The sequence below is a fragment of the Vipera berus genome (genome assembly GCF_964194415.1).
Source record: "Vipera berus genome assembly, chromosome: 2".
In the NCBI taxonomy this organism is placed as follows: Eukaryota; Metazoa; Chordata; class Lepidosauria; order Squamata; family Viperidae; genus Vipera; species Vipera berus.
This window is the reverse complement of record NC_138203.1, coordinates 38928381-38952328: the sequence shown is the minus strand read 5'-3', so window position 1 is coordinate 38952328 and position 23948 is coordinate 38928381. Positions and strand designations below refer to the sequence as shown.

General features: G+C 37.3%; 1 protein-coding gene across 1 annotated transcript in view; it reads right to left on the bottom strand.

The window, feature by feature from the left end:
* The window catches only part of RASA1 (RAS p21 protein activator 1), a 67090-nt gene extending 44278 nt beyond the window's left edge, over positions 1-22812 (bottom strand). The window contains exons 1-8 of the mRNA XM_081321741.1: positions 22386-22812; positions 12377-12529; positions 10923-11058; positions 9656-9726; positions 8739-8856; positions 7059-7090; positions 5748-5800; positions 4618-4768 (exon numbers count right to left, since the gene is read on the bottom strand). Of these exons, the coding sequence (XP_081177867.1) occupies positions 4618-4768; positions 5748-5800; positions 7059-7090; positions 8739-8856; positions 9656-9726; positions 10923-11058; positions 12377-12529; positions 22386-22807 (1136 nt within the window). The 5' untranslated portion in view covers positions 22808-22812. The remainder of the gene's footprint in view (positions 1-4617; positions 4769-5747; positions 5801-7058; positions 7091-8738; positions 8857-9655; positions 9727-10922; positions 11059-12376; positions 12530-22385) is intronic.
* Positions 22813-23948: the final 1136 nt, after the last annotated feature.

Here is a 23948-nt window from a genome sequence, read left to right as displayed (position 1 = left end):
TAAGAGGGAAAACAAAAAATCATATTCAATCTTAATCACATTTACACTGAAACATTTGCAGTATATTATAACAGGGAGGCAGGGTTAAACTGCATTTGAAGGCCAATATTCAAACGAACAAAAAAAATCTTGCACTCCACATCATTTACAAGTCTATACATCATGCATACTAAAATACACTTGAATAAATCAATGTGTATAGACTATATCAACAGAGCACTTTTTTTTCTTTTTGGCATTTTCAGTTATAATAAACATGAAATGACATCAGCAGAAAAGAAAAATGGAATTTAAATATGCTATGTACTTCAAATCAATAGTAAACTGTATACTTTGTTACATTTTCGGAAGTGTAGTACTCTTATACTTAAAGTATTCACCATATTATCAAGCTTTATACTACCCCCCCCCCGCTTTCCATATCTTTAGAGACTTTGCCCAATAAAATCAATACATTTCCACTTTATATTTATAGGTGAAACTCGAAAAATCAGAATATCATGCAAAAGTTCATTTATTTCAGTAATGCAACTTAAAAGGGGAAACTAATATATGAGATAGACTCATTACATGCAAAGCAAGATAGTTCAAGCCGTGATTTGTCATAATTGTGATGATTATGGCATACAGCTCATGAAAACCCCAAATCCACAATCTCAGAAAATTAGAATATTACATGCAATCAATAAAACAAGGAGTGTACATAGAACAATATCGACCACTGAAAAGTATAAGCATGCATATGTACTCAGTACTTGGTTTGGGCCCCTTTTGCAGCAATTACTGCTTCAATGCGGCGTGGCATGGAAGCTATCAGCCTGTGGCACTGCTGAGGTGTTATGGAAGACCAGGATGCTTCAATAGAGGCCTTCAGCTCTTCTGCATTGTTCGGTCTCATGTCTCTCAGCTTTCTCTTGGCCCATAGATTCTTTATGGGGTTCAGGTCAGGCGAGTTTGCTGGCCAATCAAGCACAGTAATCCCACGGTCATTGAACCAGGTTTTGGTGCTTTTGGCAGTGTGGGCAGGTGCCAAGTCCTGCTGGAAAATGAAGTCAGCATCCCCATAAAGCTCGTCTGCGGAAGGAAGCATGAAGTGCTCCAAAATCTTCTGGTAGACGGCTGCATTGACCCTGGACTTAATGAAGCACAGTGGACCAACACCAGCAGATGACATGGCTCCCCAAATCAACATAGACTGTGGAAACTTCACACTGGACTTCAAGCATCTTGCAGTGTGTGCCTCTCCATTCTTCCTCCAGACTCTGGGTCCTTGGTTTCCAAATGAGATGCAAAAGTTGCTCTCATCAGAAAAGAGGACTTTGAACCACTGAGCAACAGACCAGGTCTGTTTTTCTTTAGCCCAGGTAAGACGCTTCTGACACTTGTTGTTCAGGAGCGGCTTGACAAGAGGAATACGACATTTGAAGCCCATGTCCAGGATCCGTCTGTGTGTGGTGGCTCTTGATGCACTGGCTCCAGCCTCAGTCCACTCCTTGTGAAAGTCCCCAACACTTCTGAATGGCCTTTTCCTGACAATCTTCTCCAGGCTGCGGTCATTCCTGCTGCTTGTGCACCTTTTTCTTCCACACTTTTCCCTTCCACATAACTTTCTATTAATGTGCTTTGATACAGCACTTTGGGAACATCCAACTTCTTTTGCAATTACCTTTTGAGGCTTTCCCTCCTTATGGAGGGTGTCAATGATGGTTTTCTGCACAACTGTCAGGTCAGCAGTCTTCCCCATGATTGTGATTCCTACTGAACCAGACAGAGACCATTTAAAGGCTCAGGAACCCTTTGCAGGTGTTATGGCTTAATTAGCTGATTAGAGTGGGACACTTTGAGCCTAGAATATTGCACCTTTTCACAATATTCTAATTTTCTGAGATTGTGGATTTGGGGTTTTCATGAGCTGTAAGCCATAATCATCACAATTATGACAAATCACGGCTTGAACTATCTTGCTTTGCATGTAATGAGTCTATCTCATATATTAGTATCCCCTTTTAAGTTGCATTAATGAAATAAATGAACTTTTGCACAACATTCTAATTTTTTGAGTTTCACCTGTATATAAAAAAGTGTCTTATATCTACAAGGAAAAGGAGGGTGTCAGTTTTATTAGGCAGACTCTCCTGCCATCCCCTTTACAGGTGAAAAAACTAGGCTTTTGAGCCTCTTGTCCCACCTACTATAAAATCATGGACTATGATGCTGTCTCTTATCTGACATAGCTCACAGCTTTATAATTTATAGTTTTTAGGCAACATCTCTTTGCCCTGTCTCCCAAGGTATTTCCTATAAACCATTACAGCCAGGGAGAAAGAAGTAGATTTTCTGAAGAGACTGCTCTATATTTGAGAAGGTCATCTGTAAAACTTTGTCTTATGACCTTCTTTCCTATTGTATATCACAGTGTTTTCCATAGCATGTTAGCAGGCAGTTGCAAAGAAATTCAGCTGACTAAAATTTTCTAAATAAAATTTCATAAAAGAAAGGAAAAAGATAGCAGTCAGCCACAGAATCTAGAGCTGTTAAAGATATCAATACCAGTTCCTTTCCCTACACTTCTACTCTCACTGGCCAATAATAACTTCATTTTGATCCATGCTTTACATCATAAATATACATTTCAGTTCAGGTTGAACTATCAGGAGAAAAAACACATTGTCTGTATGTAACAATTTGTGTTTGGAACATTTAGCATATCCCTTCCTTTTGGTAATAGAAATGCATAGCATACACTTTTCATGTTCAATAACTTGTATGTAAAACCTAGCAATTAAATTTGAAAGGAAAATTAAATATAGTAAAATATTGAATATTTTTAGGTTATGACTGCTTTCAACTGAGTTTGTCTACCATTAACCATAAATATTTTAACAAAAATATGGAAGCAGTTGGTTTACTACTGAAAAAAAAGATATATTTAAGAGTTACATAAGACATGCTTAAAAGTGTGCCACTACCAATGGACCTAATAAATTCTCATATGATATATGCTGGAAAAAATTATAAGAGGCTCAATAAAATTGCATTTAAAGCTAATATTGGAATAGTTATGGAAAAATCTTGCAGGCCACATAATTTACATGTCTGTATATCATGCTTACTGAAACGCATTTGAATAATATCATTGAGTATAATCAACATCAACATAGCATCTTTTTTAGCATTCTCAATTATAATGTAAACATGCAATGACATCAGCACACAAAAAACCCTCTACATACTGCTACATACATAAAACCTAGTGTGGTAAATGGTAAAACAGACCCTCTCTTGTTTGGATCCTTGTCAGCAACTTTACAATTATAGTTTTAATAAAATATTTTCCTAGCAAATACAGTATGTCAAATACTATTATTATTATTCAGTTTAGATTTTATGCTCAAAAATTGATCAGACTGTCAATGAAGCTTAGATCTTTCCATGCTCAAATTGTGTGTGGAGGCCTTTAAATTGCTCCTACTGAACCTCCAATATCGACTGTTTTCATAACTTGACGGCTGGATCTGGAAGTGTTAAATATTACTTCGATAGTATCCTTTACAGCTATAACTCTCAGACATATCAACTATTTTGTATTTCTGCAAAAAGCATTTTAATTTTGAAAATTCATACTATGTCCTTGTCTTTCTCTTTCACGTGCATGTGCATATGTAGAAGCTATCCAATAATGAAACTATATCTTGTGACAAAAGAAATTATAAAAATGTTATATGAATGAAATCCTGCAATGAACAGTTTAAAGGTATTACTTTTAATTAATTATATATACATGGTAATTAATATATGCATGGTAATTACTTACTACCATGTATATACACAGCACACCACATACCAAAAACTCGACTAGTTAGGACAAAAGTGTCTTTTTGGGAAGTTGATGTAAAAATAAAAACTTGACTTATATAATGGGCTTTTTCTCTTTCCTTTGTAGCTTTCTCAGGATCAGAGCAGAAAAAGCAAAGAGTGCTGCTGCAGTAGAAAATAGTTGGTGAGATCCAGCAGGATGTTTTAGATAAGCGTAAGTAAAATTTCCACTCACAGAGTGTAAAATCAGGTTGCAATTTCAGTATCTAAACCACGAAGTACAAACACAAACTTAAGGTTGAATTATTGTAGTTAACAACCACTGAGAATAGCTTGTAAAAACTAGTACATACAGTGTAATTCAAGATGGCTTCAGATGAAAATGTTTTTTAAAAAGAAAACACTTTTTAGTTTTTCCTCATTGTCAAGTTATACAAACCAGATCCTGTAGAAATGGGGTTTTTATTGCTTAATTCAGGATTGTTGACTCTTGTTTCATACCTGTCAGAGTTTTCAAGTGGGAGGCTTCTACTGCCAAACCCTTAAGAGCTAGACAATTAGATAATGGGCAAAAGATATGACAATGGACACATCTTCTTACTCATTTGAATACATGTAATAAATATTTATTTAATCTATTATATATGTCTTTAATTTTGTATCTTTCAAATCAAAAATAATTGTTATTGCACAAAAAAGCAAACACCAGAAAACCACAAAATCTGATAGAATTCAGTATATACCATTAATGGCAGTTAACAGAATAAATAACACAAATTGTAGAATACGTTTGCAACATACCTGTTATAGTATCTGCCCCCCATCATAAACTGATTGTTTGGTGTTGGACATATTTTGAAACGTTGTATGTTTTCACTGGTTCGAAAGTAGAGTGAGTAATCCCCAGGTGTATTATCAGAAGGCCTCACAAGAAAACTTGATACTTGACCCACTAATTATAAAGAAGGAAAAAAGTTACAGGTCTTTGTCAATAAATATGTTTTATTTTATTGGTCTGGAATTTAGCATGTCATTTTTTCTTAGGATACTCTTGTTAATTAAATAATGATAAAGGAGTCAGGAATTTCTAAAAAAAAATCAAACCTTTTCATGTCTTACTTTGCAAATAAAGCCTTCTATGTCTTGAAGTAATCCCTAAATTTAAAAAACTTTGCTAGAAAAAATGTATTTTTATAATAGAGAATTTGGGCAAATACTAGAATAATTTTTAAATTTTAGCTTAGACATGAGAAACTACAATCCCAGAGCCATATGCATGTCCTCAATTTTCAGTCAAAGCCCTACTCCAATCTGGCTACTCCAATGGATTTTAGTTATAAAATTGTAGAAACTGGCAATTCTTTTCCCTGCCAGTTTGAAACACATGAATATATTGCAAGTCCTAAAATAGTTTTATTTATTTTTTTTAAAAAAGGCAAATTCCCTATTCCACCAAACCCCCCAAAAAGCAGAAAAATCCTGGCCTAAGCACATGTGTGACATTTCACAGTTCTAATTCTATCAAAATGTTACATGATGTTATTCAATTATGTTTTATATAATCAAAAATGGAACCTTTTCTTTTTAAAAAGAAGCCTTAATTAAACCACAGCATTTAGTTCAGAAGACATGCACATATCTAGGACTTGGTAATACTTTGATTTAAATTTCCAAACCAAAAGGGGGGGGAGAGAAGAAATGGTTCATGAGAAATGCAAATACTACACAAATCTGTAACTGTGTCATAATCTGATGTTGTGCTTTTCCAGTTTCTGGAGCTCTCAAAAAAGGACATAACTGCTCTAAGGTGTTACAGAAAGATGCTGCATTCTGACTTCCATGTTTCAACATTTGGAGGTAGAACAGTATCATATAATTCTAGCATACATTTCATAGTAACAGATATTCTATAAATTAAAATTCACAAGTACCTGTCATCAGCAAACTATAAGCCTCTTGTTTTGAAATCTTTCCATGGAACCATCTTTAAAAATATAACAATAACAATAAAGACCAGGAAATATTAGTAGCAAGTTGTTTGGTTTGCTTTAAGAAACATACATCTACAAATGACAATTAAAATGCATTTACAAAAACCCAGAAATGTAACATTAAAAATATTCAGTTGGAATAAATGTCAACAATATTTGGTAAATAAGTTTTTAAACTGCTAGTTTTTCTCAAATGAAGCATAATAGAAAACAGCAACTTGGTCTACATCATGAAAGCACCATCTGGAAGCTAGTGTTGGTCCAGAATGTGGTAGGCAATGTTGGGAGCATCATGCTTTGCCTGCAGGACCTTACTGTTTTGCAAACTGTACTGGTTGCCAGTTGATTTCCGAGTGAAATTCAAGGTGTTTCTGGCTATCTCAGAGACTGCCTATCTCCAATTGTTTCTGCTTGTTCGGTACAAACAAAAAGAATGAGTGTGCTCTGGATCCACTTGATTAAACAGTATCACCTTGGAGGCAGAGCTGTTATTGCACTTTCTTCCCCAGCACAGTTTGCAAAAGGTCCTGCAGGCAAAGCATGATGCTCCCAACACTCCCCACCACATTCTGGAACAATGTCTGCCCAGAGATTCTTGCATGTCTCTTTCTTCTGATGTTTAGGAAACTGTTAAAAACCTGGCTGTTGGGATAGGGTGGTTGGAGTAGTCCCTTTTTATTATGTATGCTGAATGGCCTGTGCGTTGTTTTCCAGTCAGCTCAAGTTCTTTTTTGCTTGTATCTCGAAATATTTTCATTTTTATTTGTAATTTATCCAAGGAGTTGGATGTCTCTAAATTTGGAAATTTAATTAAAATTATGTGTTCAGAAAACATTTCAAAGCAAACTTTATTTCTATTATTATTCTTTTATCCAGATGAATATATTTCATTCCTTTTGTACTAGAACTTGTTGTTCAAGAACTTCTCCATTGTACTAATTAATAATCTCAAATGTTAAAAAAAATGTGACTAATACTAAACAAAGCAATCCAGATATGGCTTGTGAATCAAAATTAGATTATAGGGGTTTTTTGAAGTCCTAATATATTTCTCATTATGCACATTAAAATAGCACTAATTCAGTCCTCAGCCTCAGTATCTTTATTTGTACTGTTAATAATTAGGCTTAATATGTAACTAGGCATACAATCTTTTTATGGGAATGATGCCTCTGGCATATAAAAAAGCAAGAACTAGCATGCTGAAAGAACATATATCGAAATACCTATGTATAAAAATTCTACACTTACATTTTGCCTTCATGTGGATCTTCCTCTCTTCCCTTAGAAGAATATGATACAAAAAGTATGAACACAAAATGATTTTAGCAATAAGAATGTTAAACAATTCTGTTCTCTTTAGAAAAAAACAGTATAATTTAAAAAATTTAAACATTAAGTACGGTAGACAATAAAGCTTTCTGCAAATAAAGTTTATAAAAGAATATAGTTTATCATGCTTAAAAATATCTAAATATTTTAAAATCTGCCCTGGGTTGAAAATCTTAGTAAAAGAGATTGATAAGATCCCTTAATAAGCAGATGTAGTCAAAGGATTCTACACACAATACCTGGTGTGTTAATTGCACGCATTCCTGGACTAGAAGGTCTGGATACGGACAATCATTTTTAAGCTACATCTTAGTTGGGCTACTGTAATGTGCTCTACATAGGGCTGTTCTTGAAGACCATTGAGAAACTGCAACAGCACAGGTAATTATGGTAGCATCTTAGTACATGCAAGTAAAACGTCAACAAGTGTGTTGTCTCCTAGGTATAATTGAAGATGCTGGCTATCACCTACAAAGTCCATCATAACACAGAATTGCATTATGTGCAGGACCAACCATCGACAGTAGTTTCTGCCTGTCACATATACTCCAGGAAATTATGCACACAAACTTTCTTGAAATACCATGCGAAGATTTAGGAGATACGTCTTTTAGGTTGCAGCACATGCTCTCTGGGATTACTCCCCCAAGATGTCCCTGACCCTATTAACCTTTGAAGATCTTGCTATTCTCTCAGGCATTAGGGCCAACGTGTTAGGAGACCTGATCCTAAAAGGGGAAATACAAGTTGGCATAGCCTCAACTGTTTTTGCTGTTGTTCTTATTATTAGGATACTGTGATTTTGTTTTTATTGCTGTATGCCACTTGAAGTATTTCTGCAAATTGGATGGTCATATAGTTAAATAAAGTCCCTGTGCCTAATCTTATTTCTATTTCCCATCAAAAGGAAAAAAGAGTAAAAATTCAAATATACCTGTAATACTAATAGAAGAGAATATATGTGGCTCAGGATTGAACTGGGGAGTCCTTCATGCTGAACTTGGATGTTTTCATGCAGACGTTTTATTACCTGTCTAGGTAATATCTTCATGCTAGAAGGCTTGGAGTTTGCTCTCTTTTTTATATAGTAGCTTGCCCTAATCAGTATTTCTATGTGGGGGGTTGTTTTCTCCTTGATACTTCCTTAATTAGACTGCTGTTCACACTTGATTTGTTCAGTGCTGGATTGTTTGTTTGGTGCTGCTCCTGGTGTTAATCCCTGCTTATCTGGATAATGATTTCTGGCAAGACATGTTCTGATACTTTTACTTTTTAGGTTTTTTTATTGTCTCTTTTGAATGCTGTGTAAATGTGGTTTATCTTTATGTGCCAGTTGATGGCTCATTTGTCTGAGTGCCAAGTTTCCTGATACACTTATGGGATCACCACTCTCAGGACTCATAGCAGAGGCTGTAATGCAGTGTGTAGAAACAATAGTTTTCCCATACATGCAACTAAATATATGGATCTGGTATATAGACAACACCTTTGTCTTAACAAAAAAGAAACAACTAGAGAAGACACATGAAACAATAATATCTTCAAAGGAATAAAATTCACAAGAGAAGAAGAAAACAACACTTGAGTAATATTACTTACCACTTCCTCTACTAAATCTTCTACAATAAGGCCTTGTTCATCTGTACGTAAGTTTGTAACCCACATCCATCCATCTTCTAATTCATTGTGGACAATGAACATGTCTCCTTTAAGGAAACTACAGGTAGTTAAGGTAAAATTATTAATTATTTAAATCAATACTCAAGCGAGCAAAGTTACACTTTTATCAACTTGACCTAACTTCTAATCTGTCTTTGAAAATTAAATGAATTTCTTATAATTTTCCCCAAACCATAGGCTATCATTTATTCTGTAGAAAACCTTGATGATCCCTTGTAACATAATTTTATTTTAAATGTGTTTTATGTTCTAGTAAATTTATTTGAAGGGCTTATATTCTGAAATATTGGTGGAGAAACACATTGGAGTGATGTATAAGCCTAAATGCTATTGCTATTGCTAAATGCTATTGCTTCCAGAACAAGTGTGGAGCAAGAATAGAATGTTACTGAGTTCTCCAGAAATCTCCTGAAATCCCCTTTTTTTAAATCACATCTTACTTTCAAAATTGTTATAATTAGTAACATGTGATTCCACAATTATTTACTAAGAAGTATATCTGCTTGAATTCACTGAGACTAACTCTTGGGTACCTATATATAGAAGTGGATGGTGCTTTAATAAAGTTACTTTAAATAGAAACCTGGAGCTTTCCTTAAATCTAAACTTACACCACATTAACTATATGCATCATCTCCATAAATGTGACTGACTTCACTATTAATTTAATGATCAAACAGGCTTTACATTGAAACAAAAAAACTATTAAAGTGAATATATTAAAATAGTTTTCTATTATTTTAAATTAATAGAGTGGTGCTGTGTTAATTCTTACAAAAAATCTAACAAATATTAAACACAAATGTGCATGCATTATTTATCATTCTAAATTATACCTTATTTCATCTGTTTCTGGCACTTTAGTATATGGCAGAATGGCTCGGACTCTCCTGCGGTCCTCTACTGGCTGTTAAAAAAGGAGGATATTCTATTTTGAAGAAAAACTTCAAACTTGGTATACTGAATCAAGATAAAATCTCCACCATATTCAGATCCACATTTTAGTCAGCTTTTTTTTTCTCCCATTCCTTCACTCATAAAGTTCCAATTGGTCAAAACCAATTTCAAAACCAATGAAGAAGATCAAGATTTTTGTCTAGGTTCAGATGAAACATCAGAAATAAATAAAAGTTAATAGTAAAATAATTGAGATGGAGGGTTTTGTTTGATTGTTTTTAATTAAGATTACAATACACAAATGTAAAATACTGGCATTTATTTATTTATTTATTTATTTGTCTTACATGTTTGCTGAAATATTTTCGTATAATTTAAATAGATCAGAAAAAAAATCTATATTTATATTCAAATTGTGCTTTATAAAAATAAATAGATGGTATTACATTTAATTATTGTCATATTACTATCTTGTTGTTTTTTGTTCAAAATTTTTGTCTATGTCTTTTATTATACCTGACCAACTTGACACAGGAGACTATGCAAGCTTTTGGAACCTCCAGAACATTTCATCAGGCATTATTTATAAAAAGAAGGAATAGAGAACAACACAACTCCAATATATAAATTTTGCTCCCAAGGTAGACCCAGTTGGCTGATTGCAGATTGCAGGTGTTGTTGATATCACATTACATTGTCTCTTTTCTCCTGAAAACTGTATTGTTCTCTATTCACAACTTCTATTCTGGCACTGACTTTGATGTAAAATTCTGGAGAACTTCAAAACTTGTAATTATTCTGTGTCAATCTAGTTAACCTCTTGAAGAGACTTATATAGGCTTATGTAAGTATGGCATTTAGATCCACTCCCCTCACCTCCGAAAAAGAACAACAAAGCTATGAATCTTGAAACAGTGATTTTCAGTTTATTAATTTAATTTAAATTAATTTAATTGGCCACTGAATCAGTATTTATTCCTAGCAACTGTAGTTTGTTGACAAGATGTTTGGAAATGGTTTAATACTGCCTCTTCCTAATGCTAAAAGAGTGACTGGCTATAAGGTCATCCAATTGCCTTTGTGCCTAAGTAGAACTCACTGGATACAGGTTTTTCACCTGGTACCTTAACCACAATACCAAACTGGTTCACTTCCAGTTAATTGCAAAGATATAAAAATGCATATTCTTATATTAAAAATACATACCTCTGGAGGTGCTACAGGAAACAATAATTTTTCTCCTTTAAGCAAACAAGACACATGGCTGTAATACCCTATTAGATCGGAAAGTGAAGAAAATCGACGCCCACCAATGTAATAATCGCCACACATTGCAATAATCCTATCAGAGAAAATAATAAACAATGTTAGTAGAACGTCCTTTTCTATTAAAAAAAGATTCACATATAAAGAAAGTAGAGGTAGTTCTCACTTAATGGTTATTATTTCAGCAACTGTTCAAAGTAATGATAGCACTGAAAAAGCGATCCTCGTAGTTGTGTCCCTCTCTGCGTCCCTGCAGTACTGCCAGTTTCCAACAAATAAAATCAATGGGGAAGCAGGCAGAAGTTTGCAAAAGATGATCACATGACCGCAGGACACTGTGATCACATGGCATTCATCTAATTAGTGACTGGAACTTATGAAATTGCTGTTGTACGTTGGTGTGATGTGATTTCACACGTTACAAGCAGATTGCTTAATGACAGTTCCCAGTTCCAGTTCCTATTGGTAAATAGAATTTGATTTATATTCTGCTATTCAATTGAATCCTCAAGGTGACTACACTTTTTAAGGGTACAGAAGGATAAAAAGTGTAAATTGAAATTAATACTCTACTACAATTACTGAGTAACATTTATAAAGTCAACCTTATTCTTCCTTTTAGCAATCAAAGATAATTTATTTTCCAAATCATGGTTAGACAGAACGTTTTTGAGAATTGTGTCCTACATTAAACAAAGTTGCATTTTAAAAAGTGACACTGTAGAATATGTGGCCAAACTCTCAGCAGCTGCCAGTCTTCAAGTAAGGGAAGCAACCCTTCCTGATTCTTCCCAACATTTACAAATTAATCTCCTTGATTTGAAATAAAAAATTATACCAAGCTTATATGCTAGTAACTACATATTTGGTATACGCTTCACAATATTTACAAGTTCACGACATGATTATTAGTCAAAGAAAGCTCATGTTACCACAACATTTTACAAATAAAAATGTTTTAATGCACACAACAACTTCATCTTCTAGACCCAGTAGTCAATAGAAGAATGATGATGGAATGAATAAAAAATGGGGGGGGGAAGGGAGTTAAAAATAAGAAGAACAGGCAGAGTGAACGTGGCCAATTCCCTATTAAACATAATGTGTATGTAAGTGACTTATATTTGCAGCCTGCTTGAATTACAAGTATATTTTCCAGGGCACATTCTAATACTTATAAAGGGATATTGATCACAATATCTGCCAATGCTCCATATTAGCTGAATATATAACCTGAGCATACCCCATCAGCCAAACAGATTTTCAACAAAGCTTTGAAACTTGTGAAAGAATATGTGAACCACATAATCATTAGCCTTAAAAGACCATCTTCTCATATTTGCAGGAGTTTATTGGAGCACAGTTATCAATTTCAAAAACAAACATTCACTCACCTAAAATGATTAACAATATTAGTTTTGCTCAGAAATGAAAGCACAAATGATCCAGGCCTTCTATCACTCTCTCGAATAAGGTAACTTCCAGGTTTTCCTGCCTGCCGAAGACGTTCTTCTGCAATTGTTCTGTCAAGTTTTCCATGATACCATCTGAAAACCAAAGGATAATGACACGATATAATATATTCAATCCATTTGGCAAAGCATGTGGGCCTGAAAATCCTGGATAAAACTTCCTACATTCATTTTTCTTATAGGCTGTTGCAAGTGAATGACAACTTTATTCCTAATCTGATAAGAAAAACTAAAAAGTAAAAATTATGTAGTTCTTTCCCTTTTTATATTAAATGTATTTTATTTTAAAATAGCTATTAAAACTTCAGTGGTACTTATTCCCACAAAATAATTTATTTACTTATTATTTATTTTATTTATAAATAAAATAAAAATATTTTCTATAGGCTGCTATCTCACTTTGAAGTGGCTCTAGGGCTCTTAAAATAAAAGAAATAAAAATATTTATTTTTAGAAAACAAAAGTAAAGACACATAGCATCCAGGCATCACCTAACCAATCATCCATACCACCAGGACATGGTGTTTAACCCTCACTCCGAGTCACTGGCTTGAGCACAAAGCCACATTTTCAAAGCCTTACAAAAGACCAAAGGGTACCAGGCCAATCTAATATCAGGATAAATGATATTCCAGATATTCCAATAAGAAAATGTTGTTCTTAGCTCCAGCAGCTCTGTCGGTATCCAGAGCATGCTCTTTCTGATAGATTGGATAGGATGGAAGGAAACAATTGGGGAGAATCCTCTGGTCCTAAGCCATGGACGCTACGGAACACAAATTTCCTTTTTTGCAAGAATGCAATGAATTACAACATTCTGCCTTAACAGATAAACAGAATAAAATTCCACATACTGCAAGTTATATATCCGACAGGTCTAAAATGTTCTCAATGAGTATATTCATGAAAATATTTGTGTTGATTTTTCTCCAAAGTTGTACTTAATTTTACATGTAAACCATGCTGTTGTCACCCATTCTTCTGATCCATATGATCTCAATTTAAATTCTACATCATTTTAGCCACTTGGTGCATCTGATGAAGTGAATTGTAATTCAGAAAAAAGTTTTGCCTTTTAATAAATTAGGTTAATCTGAAAAGATGCTAGCAAAACCTTTCTGATTTTAGATTACCTTAAACTAACACAGGTTCAAACTGCAAAATTAATATTCATTATCATAACCAAGTCTCTCTCTGTGTGCGTGCGTGTGTGTAATACGGAGATAGGGACCATTTAACACAGGCTATTACTTTATTAATACACCTACATCTACTTTTTAGAACTATGTCTTATTTGAGGAAGTATAATTATTTCAGTTATGGAAAATCATTAAAACATTTGTATTTTATTAACATATATCACTCACCACAAATATTCTGCTGTTTTTTCTCATTGCTCTGCAAAAACTTTGCTTTAAAAAGGTCTACAGAATCATTTATAACAGTGGTTCCCAACCTTTTCTATACCCTGCACCCCTAGAATGCACCCCTTACAAAAGTTCGAAATAACGGCAACAAATTATGCATATACACTATAATTTTGAAAACCCAAGTTTTCGCACCCCCTGGAATATCATCTCACACCCCCAGGGTTGGGGACCCCTGGTTGGGAACCCCTGATCTATAAAAAGTTTGTCTTTTCAAAAATTCCTATCAAGTTACAATTCCTGGTGTGACTGCAATGGGAGAGAAAATGAGAGAAATCCTGTAGCTTAATATTTAATAACTCTTGCATGATTTCTCCCAGTACAACTATAAGACAAATCATTACGTCTGCGATCCAATTTAGCACGAAGTGCAGAATACAATAGAGCAATTTAGAGTTTAGTAAAACTTAAGAATGTATTTAACTTATCCTGTTTCCAATTCAAAATCCTTCTCAGAATTCTGCCTCTTACCTGCAAACAGGGAATACAGTTCACAAAAAAATGTCAGTGTACAGTATGGCAAAAAGTTGTGTTTTTTTTAAAAAAAGAATATCATTTGCTACTTGCTCATATATTATTATAATAAGGAGAAGCTTGAGAGCACTGATTAACAGGTCTCTGAATCAGGTGATCTTTGCATCAGTTTCCTTGGTCACAAACTTTTAGGCAGATGCCAATATCCTTAATGCTACAGTAGGCAAAGACATAAAGATGATGCGTACTGTACTATTTATAAAATATCACTGTAATCACTACACACTCTTACTCCTGATTTTTACTCCAATTTGACATCTTAATTGCTATCACTTGACTCATTTCCACTTAAATCTCATTTATGCAACTTTCCATTTCTCTTCTACCCATCTATTTATGCAATATTCCAATCATTCATTTTTTTAAAAAAAAAGCTATTTGCTTTAGTTAACGAGTTCTCTTTTATGGCTCAATAATTATATTTATTTTTCTTTTTAATGTATAAATAATTTGAAAATATATATATTGTGTTGCACCATCTTGTCTTTTGCAATTGGGAATAGAAAATTAACCTGTAAAAATTACTCTTCCTTCTCTTAGTCATCTGTCAGCCCTTACTATGGGGATGAGATTACAAACAAATATTTTTTTCTTTTATCATTAATATATAAAGAATTTTGAATAGTTAACATTTGTATCATTTTAATATAATTTTCTATATGAATGAAGAAAATTGTAATGTGCATAAACCTAAAACAGATTCTACACTTAAAACTCAAGATTTGCATCTAGTGGCCAAATTATGGGTACCAATATTAGATCTTTGGACCAGCTGGATATCTATATACAAAATATATTAAAGGATCTGTGTATTTAAAATTATGTAGTGTTGTTACACAATGCATGACTGCCAAATACAAAGATTTACAACCAATCTTCCTTCTAGGAAATTTCACTTCTGCTGCTTCCTAACTAAACATTGTTTCATAGAAAGTTGTATAATACTGTATATTAAATAGTCCCCACGTTACAATGGCAACTGAGTTTCTATTTCTATTATACAGTTGTAAAGTATGATGACCTAATACCACATTGCTTAGTGACAGCAATCATGCCTGCTGTCGTAACTCCAGGACCATACGGATTGTTAAGCAGGATGATGTGAAAGTCCCAAGGAAGGAGCGAAGAAGATGCATTGGTGCTGCAGGAGGGTAGGCAGGTGCTGCATGCAGGTGTTTCAGAATGTGGACAGTAACGTAATGCTAGGGAGCTTGGGTGTGACAATAAGGGTGGTAGGGGCACATAGGTGGGGTTGCTCAGAATACAAGATGCCTAGGATTTCACACTCTGTAGTGAGGCTCCTTGGGAGAAAAAGCAGCAGGATTGACTTATGGGAGCTTGTTTGACTTTGCTTGCAGAAAGCAGGCAGGAAATGTCATAAACAGAGATAATGAAATCACAGCTCGCTACAATGTTGACCAGGCACCCAAGTACCCCAATCATGGTCACATAACAGCGGGGATGCTGAGACAGCTGCAGTCTTGTGCACCAGTCTTAAGTTTCCCTCTTTCAGTAACATAATTTTGAACATTGTCTGAACAAGTGATTGTAATTCAAGGACTACTTGTGGATCCTGTAACTTTAAAGTAAAGTGATTTTGGGGAAAAAACAACAGAATTTCTGCCATGAATCATATACTTTTGGCCTCATGATGACTTCTTTTCAAACTATCTCACAGGGTGACTATTTTGTATATTTATGATCAGTCTCTTTGCTTTTCCAGTGATGTCATCTTAATTTTAGGATTAGATCAATATTAAGTCAAAGAATCTTAGACATAGAATACCAAACAGAAATTGCTTTTTTAAAAAACATACTTATAAATAACCAAATTTTAACTTCTATATTGGCTCCACATTTTATCACATTACAGTTCCCAAATTCAGGAGAGCTTTATTTTTAATTTAATTTAATTTAATTTATTAATATTTCTATACCGCCCTTCTCCCAAAGGACTCAGGGCGGTGTACAGGGCAAGAATAAAACACAGAGATTTACAAAAGATAAAAGGTAATTAAATACATGCCCAATTAAAAATACAGTAATACATAATAAAAAGCCCCAATAAAAATAGAAAAAACCCCACCAATCCCCCCTCAGGCCAGGCCGGCTTGCTCGAACAAGTATGTTTTCAGATCGCGGCGAAAGGAGCGAAGATCGGGCGCCGTCCGGAGCTCAACCGGTAACTGGTTCCATACCTCTGGGGCGCCCACAGAGAAGGATCTCCCCCTGGAGGTCACCAGTCGACATTCTCTGACCGGTGGCACCCTGAGGAGGCCCTCTCTGTGGGAACGCACAGGGCGGAGGGAAGTAGACGCCGGCAGCAGGTGTTCCCTAAGGTACTCCGGACCCCTGCCATGAAGGGCTTTAAACACCATTACTAGCACCTTGAATCTCACCCGGAAGACAACTGGTAACCAATGCAGCTCACGGAGCAGAGGTGTAACATGGGAGTATCGGGAGACTCCCAACACAACTCTCGCGGCTGCATTCTGTACCAGCTGGAGCCTCCGGGTGGTCCTCAAGGGAAGCCCCATGTAGAGAGCGTTGCAGTAGTCTAGACGAGAGGTCACGAGTGCGTGAGTGACCGTGCATAAATCATCCCGGCTTAGATAGGGCCGCAACTGGCGCACCAGGCGAACCTGGGCGAAAGCCCCCCTAGTCACAGCCACCATGTGATCTTCCAAGGTGAGCCGTGAATCTAGGAGGACTCCCAAGTTGCGAGCCCTATCCACGGGGGGGTAATAATTCACCCCCCATAGAAAGAGAGGACTTGATTAGCTTGATTTAATGTTCCCCCACAGCTGTTTTGAAAGGAAAATATAGGAAAAATCCCTACAAAACTCAACACTGCCCCTGTAACACAGATCCCATAGAAACTAATGCCCATGTTCTTTTGTACTGTCAATACTACAGGTATATTTGCCACCAGCTGATTAGCCCTTTTTATCTAAATTTCTAGGGCAGGGCTTTTCAACCTTTTCATCCACTGTACCACTTTTAGGTTACGGCAACATCCGAGTACCACCAGTCACCTAGCAAGGTGTCAAAAACTTGACCAAAAAAAAAGGAAAAAAGTGATGAAGTACAGGTAGTCCTCGACTTACAACAGTTCGCTGACTGTCCAAAGTTACAATGGCACTGAAAAAAGTGCCCCCCAAGCCACAGCCGAGCAAGACTCCTGCCTGCCTGCCCAGTGGCGCTCTTCCTCCTGTTTGAGGTTTTCATTGTTGTGAGCATTTCTGTTAAGGATTGGCAGCGGAGGTGGGGTGGGGGTGTTTGGTTTTTATTCCCCCCCTCTGCTGGGTGGTTGCAGCAAGTTTTGGTCACTTCACATGATCCTGAGACACTGTGACCATCATAAATATGAATCAGTTGCCAAGCATCTGAATGTAAATCACAAGACCCTGGAGATGCTGCAACATTCCAGCTGATTGGTGCTTCTTCTGGGCTCAGAAGCACCAGGATCAGCGCCGAGGACCAGCTGGAGCCTGGCGCTGATCCTGGCGCTTCCTCTGAGCCCTGACAGCCTTGCAGCTCAAGCCGTCTCTCGCTCAGGCTTGTGTGGTGCTGCCACCAGTTCAGCTCATTCCCCTCCCCCGCTACCATTTTTCTAGGATGGCCGCATACCACCTGCCAGGTGCCAATGTACCACAGGTGGTATCCGTACCACTGGTTGAAAAGCCCTGTTCTAGGATACTCGGTATTTTTATTTGCATTATTTGTTAGATAACCAGGCTAAATATATATTTCTTAAAGTATCAAAAATTTGCTACATTATATCTAAATTTGCTCACAAATGTTTCCAGTAGTCACTGATATCAGGGGCTAACTTTGCTTTTGTTTATTTTATTAAAGGTAATTGTATTGGTTAGTTACCAAAATAAAGTTCCAGTCTATCTGTCTTGAGCTTCAGAAGTAAAAACAGGATATAATTTTCAAAAATAAAGTGCTTATTATTCATTTATTTTACAATAATATTTTATAATATTTTACAATAATATCAGTCTTCAGGCTCTGGGCAATATACAAAACAATTAAGAAAATATTTAAAGAAAATACATAAATATAAATAAAACTAGGTAGGCTGTTTAAATATTAATCCTTGGCTAAAGACCTGCCGAAAAAGAATGTCAGAAGGCGCTGTGTATACCTGCAGGACATTTTGTAATGGACAGACTGCTAGGGAAAAAAGTTTTTCCTTTTGATCCACAGCTTCATACTTCATGTGAGGATAGCAAGCTCTCCGTTCATGATCAAACCGGAGACATATTCATATGTTAGTGAGGTAGCTCCAATCTAACCCAGTGCCATGTGACATAGGGCTTTACAGGGAATTGCTAGTGTTCTGAATTAGGCCCAGAGGTCTACTGATAACCAGTGTAGCACCATAAAATTGATGTGACTTTGTTACATCTTGGCAGTAAGGTTAGGGGCAGGGTTCAGCATGAAAACTATACTCATTGCACTTGCACTTCTGGATAATTTTTCAAACCAACTGGGATCTGGACATTGCAAGCCTCCTATTCTTCTGGACTGCCTTTGGGAGATTGGAAACATACTCTTCTACAGTGATTCTCTTCCTTCTTCAGGTGATGGTTCAAATCTTGGGGGAGAAAGAGCTCCTTGGAGACTTCTACTTTGTTAAGTTCTCTATCTTCTCCACTTCTTTTTAACAACTACATGAAGCCACAAGGGGAGGGGGCCATATGTTGCAAAGGAATGTGATATATGCTTATGATAAGCAGTTTATACATATACTTATACAGCATGTGTTGACCCAGTCCCTGGAGACTGTCACATGAAGACCTGAATGAATACTTCCAAACTGGACTGAATTTTTTCCATGCAGAACTTTTCAGTTTAAAAAGATGGTGGACAGTATTCATTTGTTGTTTTGATGTTCGTATTAATTTCAATATTGCATTAACTTCCTGTATTTTCTGTGGGATATTTGTATCTTATCCTTTTACACATAAGCAAGCATAAAACATATAAAAAGTTTACACAGAACAATATGTCATTGCAGTTGATATATACAACAGCTCTTTTCAAAACATTACTTCAATTGTATTTTTCAGATTGCACAATAAGTACAATAATTAATCAAATTCTCTACAGTTTTAATAATTTTATAGTGATTCTATATGTTGACTTAAAAGTCCAGCTCCACTGAGTTCACATGTCCAAGTATACTCTACAGGTAGTTCTTGACTTATGATCACAACTGAGCCCAAAATTTATGTTGCTAAGTGAGACATTTGTTAAGTGAGTTTTACCCCATTTTGCCAAAGTCAACTGAATCACTGCAGCGAATAAGTTAGTAGCATGGTTGTTCAGTGAATCTGGCTTCCCCACTGACTTTGCTTGTCAGAAGGTCACAAAAAAGTGATCGCATGATCCCAGTACACTGCAAAGTTCATAAATATGAACAGTTGCCAAGCGTCTGAATTATGATCACATGATGATGGGGATGCGGCAATGGTCTTAAATGTGAAAAATGGTCACGTCATTTTTTTCAGTGAGTGGTCACTTAGTGAACTGTTGTAAGTCAAGGACTACCTGTATAGCAGTCAGAGCTATGCAATGGAAGCAGAGGAAAAAGAATCTGTTGTGAAGGATCACCAAATCTAAATTGCAACTGACACCAACTGGGTGGTGGTGATGGGAGGGACGCACATTTTTCCCCTTTTTCATTAGCATGCAATTTCCAGGGCTAGAATATTTCAGGGATTTGTCTAGGCAACATATGGGTTTCAATTTACCAATCCTTCCTAAATTACCACATTTCATTTCTTGCGCTATCATATCACAGTGCCAGACTTGTAGTGCAGAAAGACTTTGTGAGCAGACCTCCCACAATGGCTGCAAAGAAGTAAAGCTCTGCAGGTATACAGTATCTGGATCTACCATGGGCACTTTCTATACCTACTGGAAGCTCAAACAGGCATCAGTTAAGGAAGTAAAAAAGAAGTGTTATATCCTATTACCACCCTCTTAACTCTTAACAGGAATTTTCCTATGCCCGCACAGGTAACATGCAATTCCAGGAAATGGATTGGTTCCTTTAAGGAACAATCTGTACAGAGCTAAGTTTTTTTTTCAGATCCAAATACTGTTCACCTTTATGAAGCTGCCATATCTAACAGCTCCAGAGATACTACCTTAATACTTTTATACTTATCCTGTTAATAAAGCAGTTGCATACATATTTAAAATTCAAAAAAAATATTTTTATCAATCAGTTTATATAGTTGCCCATCTCACCAAAACTGTGTCTGTGATGGTATATAAAATAGCATATAGTTAACTTTTGATCCAATTGAGTAGTTGGGTAGACAGATTACCATTAATAATAATTTATTAAACTTCCATGCCACCCAGCTCAATCATTCTTGTGTGCCATCCAACTCTCAATAATCAAATAATAGCTTTAAATCAATAAAAGATAAAGGCATTACTCTTAAATGTCCATTTAATCTATTTTCACAGCAGTTGGCAATGACATTGTTCAAATATCAGAAATTATCTCATTTTTGTAAATTTGTATTATATGCATAATGTAAACATAGTTAAACATAATGTAAGTGCTTCTCTTGAAATATTTGGATGCAGCAGATTTGTCCTTAGTTTTTCAAGGAAAAATCTCAGGAATAATATTTTTATAAAAATGATTATAAGGATACTACTGGAAGAACACAATACATGGATTCAAAACAGTTATAATTTGTCATCAATACATTTTTTCTTTTTTCAGGGAAGAACCACAGTAGACAATTGGATAAATCCATATTTTCCAGAAAGGCATTAAATCATTTCAGTTTTACATCTATGCTGGGTTTATTATGGCATCAGCTGTGGTCAACCTAAATAAAACATCTCTGCTTTATGCTATAATAGTTTTGACCTTGGAAATAGTATTCAGGGTTCAAAATTCATTTTAGCAAGAGGCTGTAGAGCAACTATGTGCCACTTCAATAAATTCAACTGTTAATTGATGAACAATTTTTATCTAGTTTCGTGCAATGTCCTGCTCATAAAAGACTGAAGTCTCTTTGGAAATAAGAAGTCACTGGATTATGCACTAACTGCAATGGATGAGATGAAGCATGTTTTGCCTCCTTTGAAAAGCTAAACTACTTCCCATTCTGTTTTTAAATACACTGCAGAAAGCTGGTTTAAAGCTTTGCAGTTGTAAGTACCTAAAGCTTCTCAGTCCCCACGTGAACCTGCTCTGATGTAAGGATCAACATCTCTGCCTCTTTCAAAGTGAATCCATTATCAGAATGCATAACATCATTTATTTCATTCATCAGAAATATCTAAAAAAAAATTCTGCCTAAACTCAATAGAAAGTGACATTTTTAATGTCAGAGACAGGTTACCAGATGCGAAGGGTGACAAGCTGTATTTATTTATGTTAGTTATTTCAGAGGGATGCTACTAAAATTGTTATTTTACATCTTCTATGAAAAAGCTTTGCATACAAAGTATGTGCTACTTCATGATAGCACAGCAACCTTTTTATATGCAGAAAATTCTATAAAGACAAGCAAGTATCATACAGCATTTTTCGCTCTAGTCATGGATTTCTTAGACGAAAATATTGAGGACTGTTAAAAATACGGTTAAGCTTTCGGAAAATTACCACTTTGGGAAGCTTTAGGCAAAAGCGAAGGAAAATTGTCAAATGTGAGCCTCGGTGCTTCTTACTCTATTCAGGTGAAGGGCCAGGGGAAAGACTTAATTCTCAGGTTTTCAGTTTTTCCGGGCAAGCAGGCAGTTGACTAAGCAGCTTCCAACGGGATGCGGGAAGAGAAAGAGGCGGCGCAAAAGAAACTTTCAGGACTTGCTCAGAGTTTGACATACACAAGACACTTCCACTGGGTGCGGTATTAGAAACCGAGACTTTGGGGAAGGAACCTCATCTAAATCCTTAGACTGGACGGGGCGTAGGGGAGAATACTCACTGGTTCGTGGGGGGCGCGTTCAGTGGGATGGCCACCTCCTCTTCTTCGTACTCGGGCCCGTCGAGTGAGTCGCCTTCATCCACGGTGCTCAGTCCCCCGGCCGGAAGCGGCGGCTGCGGAGGCGGCGGCAGCGGAGGGAAGCCCCCGGCAGTATTGACGGCGACGCCGCCGCTCTCGGAAAGCGGGAGAGTCGCCGCTAGCGGCCCCTTGGACATCTCCGCAGGGGCAGGCCTGGAACCCACCGCGAGCGAGCCCGGGGCGGGAGAGGCGTTCAGGCCGGAGCCTCCCAGAAGAACCGCAGCCGCGCTCTTGCTGCTCCCGCCGCGGGGAGCTGCGTTGGCGGCGGGTGGGCAATGTCCCCCCGCTTCTCCGGCCGCTCCCGAACTCCCCTCTTCGCCGCCAGCCTCGGCCGCCGCCATCATGCTGCTCCGGCTCCTCCCACCCTTCCCCGCCTTTAATGGGACAGCCCGCGGCCGGGAGGAGGCGGCCGAGAGGCACTGGGGTGGGGTGGGTGGGAGAGAGACGTTCCCCGCCTTCGCCTCAGCGGGAAAGGGAGGAACCGGTGGACCTGCTCTGCCTGAGACGCGGAATGGGAACAATGGGAGAGCCACCCAGTAGCCAAGGACTCAAGTCAGTTCCTGAGGGAGGGGGTGACATTCCGCCTCTGGTACCGAAGGCGGCGGCGGCGGCGGCGGCGGCTCTACAGCGTCTCACGCGTTCCCTCAACCAGCCCCCTTGTCGGACTCGCGTGGTCTGCTGAGAGGCGGCAGCGCCCCTAGTCTCTTCGCTTGCCGCTCCTCTCCTCCACACCCCCCATTTTTTTTTCCAAGGCGCATGCGCGTCCTTCGGCCGCCACTCTGCCACGAGGAGAAGAGCGGAAAAAAACTTCTGCAGCGGTGGCGCTGGAGCTTTTGGGGGCCCAGCTGGGCTTTCTGAGAGGGCAGGAGGCGGCCCTGGCCCTGTTGGAAAAAGAAGAGGCGATCAGTAACTAAGGGGAGCGTCTCGTTTCCGAGTGTCAGCACTTGAAAGAGACTAGTATTGCGAGAGGAAACAGCGCAAGTCTACCAGCTTCGTGGGATTACGGAGAAAAGATATAAAAGACATTTTCTGAGAGGCGCGGAAAGGTTTCTGGCCCACGAAAATCTCTGCCATATTTTAAATATGTCAAGGGTTTTTGTGTTTTTTTTTTGTTTGTTTTTTTGTGCGACTGCCACATTTGACTTTGTAGTTAAGGCGACGCAAAGAAAAAGGCTATCGTCACCCCCCGCAGTCGGTATCGTTGGTATATAGATCAGTTTCTCTCAACTTGAAGTTGCCAATGTTGAGAAACATTAATAAAGATGAATCAATGGGTACGGTACTGATTTTTACAGACTGTGGGCCTCTGGTCCACAAAATTCAAGCAAGTTAAATGTGATAATGTGCCTCAAGACTGTGCGTTAATCTGCTGTTTTCTCACTTGCTGCAATTTAGAAATAGGATTATTGCTGGCCTTGGTCCCCTCAGCCCAAGCTGCTTCTTACGCGTAACCTCAATAAGATGTCATCAAGTTGAGAAAACAGG